Below are 11,956 nucleotides of genomic sequence, written 5' to 3'. Positions count from 1 at the left end.
TCAAGCAGAGTGGTGTCCCGTCTCATGAACCTTATATTTTTATACTGAAACACCTCAGAGAGCATTATTATGTACCATGGCCACTTTCTGATAAACAAGATTTGACATCTGAAGGCCAGTGACAGGCACACAAAATTATGTTTAAGAAAATAATGGATGAGGTTGAGGGGACATTGTGTTTCTTGCATTGAGTCCAGTTTGTTCCAGACTTGGACCGACATCAACCTTAGCCTGAGGTGTTCACTGTGGAACGGGCTGCAGATCTGGACCGGCTGTAGCAGGTTTAACTCAAGTTTTAAATATTTTTTCCTTTGGATGTTTTGCAGCTCAAGCAAATGTCAATAGTCAACTTTTACTCGCATGATGTAAACTGTTCGTATAAAACAACATTTACACAGGGACAGGAATTGGTGATTTTGGTGGAATTAACTCTTGATTCAAATTTAAGGTTGGACTTCCTGTTCCTGTTTGAATGTGTGATAGTTTGACTGAAGCAGTGTTTCCAATCTACTATTGTTCATCTGCTGTGGGGGATATTAACATCTTTGATAAAATGTCATTATAACCATATTTAGCCATTGCTATCAGCTGCAGTGCTGATGAAGTCATTACTGGAAATGAGTATGTTTCTCTATGCAAAAATATACCATTAATAAACAAGCTATACCACAACTCAGCTAAGACGGCCTCCAGCGTTTCATTTCATTTTGACTGGTTGCTAAAAATGAGTGCTCACACACACACAGAGTTACACCCCTCCCTATTTGTAGAGCAAGGTGGTGTTCTCCTCTAATTATGGAGACCAACATATACCATGCTAATGTCACAAGCTATCTCTGAGGCTACCATGCAGTGAAGTAAGCACTGAAAAACAGCTTTCAGATCACCTGTAGTAATCTCCACTTGGGTTCTCATCCTTCAATGGGCCACATTAAAGTCCTGATGAGGGTCAGGGATGAGCAGAGTGGGCTGATATGGGAACCCTGTCACCCAGCAGAAGGCCTGTAAGCAACATTTATTTATGTAGTCCTGTTCATATCACAAAGAGCTTTACAGGACCACGTGCAAGTGAATACTGTATACGAGTGTATTTGAGGAGGTAGAGGTTAGTTGCATTTTAAAAAGCTTGAGACTGCTGACCACATTCCAGCCATTGTGTGAATTCCCAGTATACCCCTCAGTCATGCACAGATCAAGACACTTTTCCTCCACATTATAAATATGTTCAGCATCCATATGATCTAACAGCGCAGAGTGAGAAATGTAAGTTGTCATATTGTGATGTATGCGTTGACATTTTTGAGACAGTAGTCACTGTATCTACACAAACAGTTCTTACTAAACTTGCTTTCTGGAATGAGCCCCTGGTCTGTTTTAACTCCACTGCTCTACAGACTGATCATAGTCATAGAAGATTCCACCATGCATCTCTACTATGCTCTCATTTTCACCCTTCTACAAAAGGCAGATACATATGACTTCCTCACATCCAAACTTCAAAAAATACACGCATACCATACTGACACGTGACATCATATGTTTGTCATAAATATATACAGATTTATATTGAAACCTTAAAGCATAAATTTGATCCATGGAAAAGTTCCTCTTGTTCCCAGATCCACCTGCTCACCTATTTTCCATTCTCGCTCATCAGCGAGATTGGGTTTTGTTTTGTTTTTGTTTTTTGGTTTGTTTGGTTTTGTTTTGTTTTGGTTTTTTTTTCTGCTCCATGTTCCATCCATATTATTCACAAAATCAATGAATGGAGCTTTTTTACTGCTGCCATCCCCCAGGATGATGAGAATAAGGTGTGCATCCACACACAAACGTGTTAAAGTCCCTATAAACACATATATTTTTGTTCAGGAGCTGTGGACCATGGCGATAGATTTAGTTGTGTTGCCAGCACACACTCATACAAAGCGGTCGTCTGTCTGACCGCCCTCCCGGCCGCCAGGGGGCAGCACCGCGGGAAGCCGCTGCTACAAAGGCGGGCCTGTTTCCTGGGCGACTCTTCTGTTGGCGGCCGAAACGCGCCAAATGTGAACTGTCGCAGAGACGGTGAGATGATTTACCGGGTTACTGAAGCAGGCCGGAGTTAGCTCACCAAGATGGAGGAGTTATTCAGCAAAGTGCTGCAGGTGGCCGTGAGGTGCAGAGACTGTGAGGAAAGGTAAGAGGGCAGGTCAGCTGCTCTGATCGGCTCAAACAAACGGAGCTAATGTCGGCCCGTTTGTTTACCATCGGTGTTGGTGAGGTTACGGATGATGCATTTTTGGTGAAATGGCAGATAGTTGTGGTTGACAGTGTGAACAGTTGAACAGGTCAGACAAATCAGCTGTGTGTTTGTGGGAAAAGTCAAACCTTCCGTGTTTTGGACACAACGAGCCTGGAGAGATGTCTGAGATACACTTTACACAAAGTTTACACAGTAACGTTACACTTCTGCACTGTTGAACCACAACACTGACGTCACCTGTCAGCCTGGTTTAATACAACGACAATACAACGTTTAATACAACGCTCGTGTGCTTTTCCCTAATTTTTACATCCAAACCCCAAAAATATAGTCCATCTACTTTTCATGAGGATATCAGAAAGTTTATTCTAAACGCTACTCAGCTTTTATACAAACTAAAGTAAATGTTGTTGTGGTGTATCTATATTTATTCTGATCTGCAAAAAATAGTTTTAGCTTTTGTTTATTCTGCTAATTCTTATTTTATTTCTGTTTGTATGTTTAGTGTTGTTATTTTCCCAATTTGTGTATGTGAGGGTGATAAATAAAGTCGACCTGACCTGACCCCAGAGAGGGTCCAAAGGAAAATAAAATAATGAAGTGATTCTGCTAATAATACAATATTTCTCATGATGAAATGTCATGCAAATTATTTTAAGCCACATTGTTTGATCACTTAATTTTGCAGGAAAGCAAATCTTCGTGTCAACATTGAGCTTCAGCTGACAACAAGTCCAGTGCACAAAAGGGTGAGTTGGGCCGACGGATTGGTGTCCTTCGGTGTTGAATTTCCCTCTGATCTTCTCCCTTCTGATCATTGAATATATCTTAAATTTATCTTATAGTATATCTTATATTCCAAAACCATGAAATGAAAATGTAATCATTATAAATTTGACTTTATTGGTTGAAGTGTTATGTGAACATTAACCAAGTGAATTGTATTTACGATATACATGTTGGATAAAGATGAATCTAAAGTGGGCACATAGAGAGGGAAAGGTGGCATCGCCCAGCATCCCTGTTTGTGTGTATGTATATGTCTGAGTTCACTTTCCTATGAAAACTTTTGGGGCTGACTCTTTTGAAAGACAGAACATTAAACACAAACTCCTTATGCACAACATAATTTGTAGTGATAGAAGCACCTCATTTAGGCACTCAACAAAGAGGGTTAATCGATCTTATCCATAGAGGGATCGTCCCTTCAACCTGTGGAATTTCTTACTTTCTCCATTAACTAATGAACAGGCTTTTTATCGCATCAAATAACTAATAAAGTTATAATTAATGCAATAGTTAATGATAAATAAGAAACTATTGGAAACATTAATGTAATAATATATATTAGTTTATGAGAAATACCTGCAATGACAGATGCTCTCTTCCTGTATTGAACAATCACATTTGATGTCCCAAGATGTTTTGGCTTCACTTTTTGGAACTTTTACAGCATCCATTTATATATAGCCACTGATCTAAATAAGTGGAAATGCCATGTTGTAGTCAGTTAGACAGATAGCAGTGCATGATGATTAAGGGTAAAAACCTCTTACTCAACATTTTACATTAGGTTCAAATTTCAAACTGAGTTTTGCCACTAGCCACAGATTTAAAGACACTCTTTCTTCATAGTGACTAATGATTATTTTTTCTTTGTTTTAGGATCTTCTAGTTAGACTAACAGATGATCTGGATCCTTATTTTCTCTTCAATCTGTCAATATCAGAAGAAGATTTCCAAAGGTAAGTGTCAGTGTGATTAAGGGCTGGAGATAAGATATGAAATCTGTGTATGTCCCTTCATCAACAGCAGAGATTAGAAATTATTATTATTGAAAAAGCCTAATGATTGCATGTATTCCTGATTGAAAAGCAGTATAGATAATGGATGGTTGGAATTCTCTTCTATCTTTTAAGTTTTTCAATATAAACCATTATAGTCCGCATAGTGACAATTAATGTGGATATGTGAGACTGCCACCCTGCTAGTCTAGTGTGACAAGCTTTCTTTGTTTAAGACAACAACATGGTAGACTAAGCTTCACAGAAGGCAAAGGTCTAGAGGCAGATGTGTTATTAAATCATGTAGTTAGAAACACACATCCCTGACCGACCCATTACTCAAGACGTAGGTCTAAGCAGTTGGCCACGTTAAATTAAGAGGTGCATTAATTCAGCTTTGGGTTCATTCATAATGTAAACACTTTTAACCAGTGACCAGTTTACAGCATTTAACAGTCGCATGCATATCTAGCAGAACTGATGTCAAAGTCAATGAACTGAATCAAAATTGAATCAGATGGTGAATTGCATTATGATGGCATCTTGGGTCAATTTAGATCAGTGGCGATACCCAGCCCTTGCTTGCTTGCTCTATCCCTGGCTCATCAAAAACTTCACCGTGCCACATGACATTCCCCACAGGCAGCTATGATCAATACTGACTGACAATATTTTGGCCATATCACACAGTCCTAGTTACAATGCTTACTGTTTGAATTTAGGATGTTGTAAATTAGCTTTCTCTAACCCTTGCTTACTATTTCTGTTAATCTTTGTCTTTTTTTTTTTTTTTTTTTTTTTGAGCAGTTTGAAAGTCCAGCAGGGGCTGCTCATAGACTTTGCATCATTTCCTCAGAAGTTCATTGACCTGCTTAATCTGTGCTATTCTGAGCAGGACTCAGACAATCCAAGGTACAAACAAAGGCAGTCCACAACATAACTAAACATTGCTCAACTAAAGAAATTCAGATTTACATTATATGGTGATTTTTAACAGTCTCAATAATTCTCAAATGTCTTCATATTGACAAAGTTGTGAACATGAGAATCCCATGTGATGCTGAGATCACTTCATTTGGATCCTTGAACATTAATTCATTATCTTTTTCATCAGGTTTCTTCTACACTTGACATGCCAGGCTCCAACGCTTGAAGGCCCTGCAAACTTCAGTGTTGTGGAGACAAATGCATTCAAACACCTGAATCACTTGTCTCTACGACTCACACAGGGGTCAGACAAACACATTAAAGACTACCTGGCTGTGTGTCTCTCATCCCTGAAGGTTTGCTCATTCATCGTAATACGTCATCATAAGGGGTTTGTCAGGAGACAATGGCCAACAATGCTCACAGTAAAGCATATGGCTTTACTGTTGACATCATTAATGGAAATCCTTGCTGTCATTATTTGTGGTATAAAGTGTTTTGTTTTGGGTTTTTATTATATTTTTCCACATGTGGAGTTATAATTAGTCTTCCTTCTCATTAAGTGGTGTTTTTATGGACATGTCACCTTTCAGGCAGAGAAGCAGGCCCTAGAGATGAAGCTTAAGAAGACTGAAGACGATTTATCCAGGCAGCTGAATTATGCTCAACAGGTTCGCTTTGTCTTTTAACATGGTGGTTGATGAACTATTATAGGGGCAGTGGTCAGGGACGTCTCCCTGACTGCTGCCCCTCCATCCCGAAGTGTTCTGGTGGCTAACGGGGTGAAACACCAGCGAAGGATGGTGTTTCGCAGCTAGTTCGTTAGGCACCAGCAGAGGTGCAGCAGGCAGAAATGACTTGCCTAACCCTAAAGAATAATTTACCAAAATCTATGTCAGTGTAATTGCCATCTTAACATAATTGGTTGTGGCATGCAAGTGCGCTTGAGCTTCAGGTTCTGAACTGATGGCTGGACATTTTTTCCTTCAGTATTTTCTGGTAGACAGCAGAATTAATGGTTCCATCAATAACAGCAAGTTGTGTGGTCACATTACCACCACCATGTTTTACTGTTGATTTGATGGTTGTTTTGTTTTGGGTTTTTTTTTTGTTGTTGTTGTTTTTTTTTATTAAATGCTGTGAGTTTTAAAATAATGCATGCCTTCCAAAAAGTCAACCTTTTGCCTCATCACTCTGGTTCACTGGAGTCCCAAAGCCTTAGAAATGGCTCTGTAACCCTTTCCGGACTGATGGATGTCAATAACTTTATTACTCATTTATTGTTGGATTTTCTTTAGATTGTAGCATGATGTGTAGCTTTTTGAGATCTTATAGCCTACTTTGTGTATTAAGACAATTCAATTATTTCTTGGTTCTACAGGTCTGGCAGAAATCAGGGCTGGGTGTGTCTAGAGAGAGTGACCTGAAAATGTGGTTAATCAGCGAATTCATGATTTAAGGGGTGTGGGTTAGTTTTTTTACATTGGGCCAGGTTGGTGAAATGAAAAATGAAATGGATAAATGAAATCATCTTGTAAATACTGCAATGTATTTAGATAGTTCAGCACTTTTGCTATCAAGACAATAACAATAACTTAGCATTAAGTGGTAAAAGAAAAACTGTGGCTCTCTGTTTGGTAATTTATGTCTCTTTGTCTCATAGACACTGTCTGAGAAGACAAAAGAGTTGGACAAACTGCGTTCAGAGTGGACGACTCAAACCAGTTCTCTGTCCAGCCGTCATTCTTCGGAACTGCAGTCAGAGAGAGAGAAGACTATGGAGGTGAGATTAGCACTCATTTTTCCATTCTGCATTGTATAATGTGTTGTTCAAATCCACATTTTTCAAAACCCATAAGATACCACACCTAATACTAGTGATTCTGTTATAAAAGTTGAACTTCAGTTGAACAAAAGTTCAGTTATAAAATTTTCCAAGAAGCAGAGGAAGAAGATGGGGAAAAAAATAGATGAAATGGATTCGTTGAGGAAGCAGTCAGTTATTTGGAGCATAGTGAATAAAAGGCAGTGAGTTTTGTCTAGGAGTTGTTGGAGATAATTATTTGGTTTGTCTTTACGATATTTTCCAGTTACAAAGTAGACTGCAGCAGCAGACTGAACAGCTCCGTCAGGACCTGGAGACTGCTCACAAGAAGAGCAGCCAGGAACTTCAAAGCAGGCTGACCGGGCTGGAAGCCTCCTGCAGAGAGCTGACAGAGAGGAAGTATAAGAATGAGTCAGTTATCAGAGACCTGAAGATGAAACTAGTGGCAGCAGAGGAGGTAAGTGGAAGAGCAGGCTGACTTGGCTCTAATTACTTGTAGCTCTGCATATCAAGAGATAGTCAAAGAATCTGATTGACATCTGAGTAAAAGGGAGTATCAGCATGATGGGACAGGATGCAGGGGCTTATTCAGTTTCGTTTTCCATACTGATTCTGTTACACCAGCATCCTAACTTTATTCAAATGGTCTCAGTGTTGATTTGAAAAAGTAGGTGAATCACTCAGTTAGTGGCATGACATCCTTTAAAACAAGCAGTTAGTGAAAGGAGATTCAGTTTAATCTTTTTGAGTTTGCTCTTCACAAGAAAAACCTGCTTGTTTGTTTTTTGTGACTGTCGTATTTAAATACTTTTTATTTTTTAACCCCCCCTCCCTCCTGCCCAATTTCACTGGTATTTCCTTCCTGTCATGTCTATTACATGTGTAGGATTGCCAGCATTCAAAGCAGCAGGTGGTGTCTCTTAGGAGGGAGAACAGTACTCTGGACACTGAAGTCCATGAGAAGGAGCGTTTGGTGAGCCAGCTACAAATGAGAGTAGCTGTTTTGGAACAGGAGATCAAAGATAAGGATCAGCTGATGCGCCACACAAAGGAGGCACTGGAGGCAACTCAGCAGCAGAAAGTAAGAGATGTGACTGGATATGTAGAGTCAGCAGCTTGCATACAATATCCCACCGTATTGTATGTGCATAGTTGCTCATTTATCACCCTTAAGCTATAGATAGCTGCAAAGAGCCCCCATCACAGTAAGGTCACAATCACAATCACAAACATTTTTCTATTCAAAATGAAATACAGAAACAATCATTCCAAGTGAAATGATCATTCATCACAATTGGCGTGCCTGTTTCAATAATTGCGGTATGCATGTTTTTATAGGAAAGGTTGTGCTCCCATGGGGAGGGTCTGTCCTTTGACCTTTTCTTAACCTTTAGTGCAGCAACAGTGTATTGAGATGAAAGGTTTTGGGGAAATTACTAAAGTAATAATAATATTGAAATGTGGTTGAAGACTTGGTGTTTTTCGAATTTCTTTCTAAAATTCATTCGTAGTCTTTGTGACAAAAACATGTTATAAAGGGTAGCTCAAATCTGATTGGTTGATAGGTGTTATATAATGAGCACAACCTACAGCTATGATGTCAAATTATGTTTCACAGACTTTTTTTTTTTTTTGTGAAAAATGGGTACTGACTAAAAAAAATTGTCTATTACTAATTATTCTTTAGTTATTTTATGTTTTTCATACTTCCTAACCATTTCATGAAAGCAATAGCTCTCTTGAGTTAGTGGAACAGACTTATATCACACAATGCACCTCGTCTGTGATACAAGTCTGTTCCATGGTCTGTTATGAGCTAGTGCCTAAATAGCACATTGATGTTTTGGGCAGATGCATTCTTTAATTGTATTTTCTTTCCTTCTTTTGATTTTGTGTGCGTGTTATGCTGATTAGGAGTCAGTGGAAGAAAATGCTGGGAGTAAAGAACTGCAGATTAGAAAACTTGAAGCAACAGTGAAATCATTGTCAGAGGAGCTGATTAAGGTAAAGCTGCACGCTGCTCATCTATCTGCAAAAGTGAACAAATGAGTGTAAATAAATACAAGCATCAGGCCGCACAGCGTTTGATTGCCGTCAATTAAGTCATTGATTAATTGTTGCTGTTACTCAGGAGCGAGATCCTACTTTTTCGAGGTTCTTTAGATGCTGTAAGCTTTCACCGTATCTTGTTTATTTCACACAAATGGAGTTGAGTTGGAACTCAAGAGGTGCTAATTCCACTGTTGATCATTTGGGATGTTCCTTATGTGTAAACTTGCACGGGTGCAGTTTCTTACTTCCTTTTATGTTCTTACTTTTTGATCCAGGCTAATGGTATCATTAAGAAGCTGCAGGGAGAAGTTCGAGGCCTTGTTGGAAAAATAAAAGTAAAAAACACGGTGACTGTGTCACAGGAGAAGATCCTCCAGGAGACAACAGAAAAACTGCAGAGTGTTAAAAATGATCTACAAAGCACTCAGCAGCAGCTCAGTACTAAGGATGAGCAGGTATGTGTTCATCATGGAAACTGCAGACACCGCAGGTCCTTGCTGATCTCGACTCATAAAATCTCCTGATCAATTGTTTTAATGTGAAACTGACACAATAATATTTGTATTTTACAGGTATCAAAATTAAAGGAGCAGTTGGAGCTGACTGTCCAGAAGCTAAATGAAAGCAAAGAAGTGTTAAAAACAAATGAGAATGGTGAGGACACTTGTCTTATTGCTTTCAGTTTTAAAGTGAAATGATGAAGGTTTTTTTTCCTCACTTGTTCTCAATTCATAATTTAGAAATAAATTTTATCCAGGGCAAAGATTAGAACACATGTGGCACCCTCTGGCGATGCTCTGCCTCAGTGAAGGACTCACCAGCTCAGTTCATCTGTATGCTTAGAATTGTTATTCACATGCACTGTTCTCTTACGGATTGAATATGTTTGTTACCTATAAAAATCCATTAATAAGCCGACTAGATTTATGTTGGAATTAAAATGTGTCAGGAGTTTCTGATGGAGCTACGGCTGGATGGTGTTAAAAGCAGATGAGAAATCAACAAAATAAGCTTGATGTGAGTTTTGGGGGCATCTAGGTGTTGGGCTAAAAGAATTAGCAACATTAGAGTTGTCCTCCACACCTCGGCTTGTCTGGTTAGCAGAAGTATACCCAATTAAAACCATTTCAAGGTCAGAAATATCGAATTTGGATGAAGGTTTTGCAACGCATTAAAACAATTGTCACGGGAAAGGTAGCACCATTTTAAGAGGTTAACCTGATAACAGACTGTTCTAAAGATATGCCAATTGTTAATGTCACTCTCATACTGCTATGTTTCTGTTTTAACACAGTAATAAATTGGCTGAACAAGCAGCTGAATGAAAAGCAATTGTCCAGAAACCCACAATCCACTGAGTCTTTGGAGATTCCTTCAGTTCTATCCACAGCAACAGGACTACGGGTAGGACGTCTCACTTCAGACTGTGTCAGTAACATAACTGTTTCCACACCAAATACAACTGCCCTCAACTTACTGACTCTGTTTTCCAGGCACAGTTTTATCCTCAGACAGGGAAACCTGTTGTGTCTCCCACCACAACTGCTGTCACTCCTGCTGATCAGCGGGGGCAAGCAGCCAACAGACAAACGTGAGTTTTCTTATCTCAGTTTTTGAAACAGTACACACTGGAATATAGAATGTATTCAATCTAATAATGTGCGACTGCAACATCTGATGATTTTTACATATTATTGTTCCAAAATGGATCCTAATTGTTTGAAGATATAATAATTTATATAGTTAATTTTAGTGGGTCTACATTCACTACACCGTGAAAGTGTCTAAACTCTCATACACAGAGAAATGTACACAGCCTTTATTCAGAAGCTGCGCCCTAAACAAGCAGCAATGCCCTCCCATCTGAACATGAAGGGTTTTGTTTCCCTGACTTTATATCTGAAATCTGATGTGTTTTTTATTTAATCATTCAACTTTAGAGAGAAGATATTAAACACTAAGAAAGCTTTTGTAACGGAGATTTATTGTTGGTTTTATAGATATGAACGCTTCAAATTAAACATTGGATAATTATAATGTGGGACCTTTAAAGGAAAATCGTACATCTTATTTTTTTGTTCTCATCTTCAGTGAAGACTATGCAGGTCTGGACTCTAAGTACTTTGAGAAGAGAGACGACAGCATCCCAATCTACGGTCTGTCATCTCATCTGCTCCATAGAGGTAAAATTGCTCATTGGTTTGGGAAAGGTTGGCTATGAAGGGTGAATTTTAGAATTGTTTCCCACTTATAATGAGGGAGTGTCCAGCAGACTAAGGCAGGTTGACAAGTGTCTGTAAGTGTCCTGGGACACAAAAGCTTCAGTGAAACCTGCCTCTTTCTTAGACACTCATCACACTCAACAGTCTTTAAGTTTGCTGTGTAGTCTTTATGGAAACTAAGTGTATTATTGAAGGCAATAATGTCTTTGACCAATGATAATGTCTCATCTCATTTCTTCTTCTTTTTTTTTTTCCAGAATTGCCTCAGCGAACAAAACCTCCTGTACCTTCTGCTTATTTCTCAGCATGAAGCACAAACTTTAAGACTCGAGGACAAAAAAAGCATTAATTTCTGATTAAGTAGGAAAAACCCATCCAAAGCTCACCATTTGCTTCATGTCCTCCGATCCTATGCGTGCGTCAAGTGAATGCTATCAAAACTCTACAGCAGATTCCAGTGATCATGGAGAGTGTATTGATGTCTTCAAAATTACTTTATATTTTTGTCATCTAGAAGTGTCAATGTTGTTTGTTGTTTTTCAGGTATGTTTCAATAAAATTTATATGCACTTTGTTTGGTGTTTGGTCATTACAAAGTATCCACATGCTTTGTTTCATCAGATTTTTCTGGCAGTGGTTGCTGCAACTGTAGGGGGTTGCTGGCTGGCCGTTTACGTCTGCCTGAATGAACTAGTCATTGGTGCTGTCGTTCCATGGTGGAAATATTCTATCAAGGTGTTGACTGATTATTTCACTCGAACTGTATGTCTTGTGTGATAGACCAGTGAACAAAAGCTTGATTCATCAAAAGTAGGTCTTTAAAATGTCTGTTTAGTGCTGTTCAATTTTGCTGAAGTTATATAACGTCTTCTTGTTGAATACTATTCAAATGGGGTTTACAGTC

The 11,956-nt window shown here is 38.8% G+C and overlaps 1 protein-coding gene across 1 annotated transcript; it reads left to right on the top strand.

The window, feature by feature from the left end:
- The first annotated feature begins 2,054 nt into the window (after positions 1–2,054).
- sass6 (SAS-6 centriolar assembly protein) lies at positions 2,055–11,626 on the top strand. The gene is made up of 16 exons (XM_029500664.1): positions 2,055–2,176; positions 2,931–2,991; positions 3,908–3,987; positions 4,834–4,938; positions 5,141–5,309; positions 5,547–5,624; positions 6,617–6,736; positions 7,044–7,235; positions 7,665–7,859; positions 8,693–8,782; positions 9,106–9,285; positions 9,403–9,484; positions 10,125–10,234; positions 10,324–10,421; positions 10,922–11,013; positions 11,310–11,626. Exons 1-16 carry the CDS (start codon positions 2,115–2,117, stop codon positions 11,360–11,362), a joined length of 1,767 nt encoding a protein of 588 aa, XP_029356524.1. The 5' UTR covers positions 2,055–2,114; the 3' UTR covers positions 11,363–11,626.
- The last annotated feature ends 330 nt before the right edge of the window (positions 11,627–11,956 follow it).

The sequence above is a fragment of the Echeneis naucrates genome, chromosome 4 (assembly GCF_900963305.1).
Source record: "Echeneis naucrates chromosome 4, fEcheNa1.1, whole genome shotgun sequence".
Lineage (NCBI taxonomy): Eukaryota > Metazoa > Chordata > Actinopteri > Carangiformes > Echeneidae > Echeneis > Echeneis naucrates.
The sequence above is the reverse complement of the archived record's forward strand: the minus strand, read 5'-3'. Positions and strand labels throughout refer to the sequence as shown.

What these genes read in the sequence shown, in the direction of transcription:
- sass6 (XM_029500664.1), top strand. Translation starts at nt 2,115, where the DNA reads ATGGAGGAGTTATTCAGCAAAGTGCTGCAGGTGGCCGTGAGGTGCAGA. An exon ending in CAGGACTCAGACAATCCAAG is followed by an intron (nt 4,939 to 5,140) that starts GTACAAACAAAG and finishes CTTTTTCATCAG; the next exon opens with GTTTCTTCTACACTTGACAT. An exon ending in GTTAAAAACAAATGAGAATG is followed by an intron (nt 9,485 to 10,124) that starts GTGAGGACACTT and finishes GTTTTAACACAG; the next exon opens with TAATAAATTGGCTGAACAAG.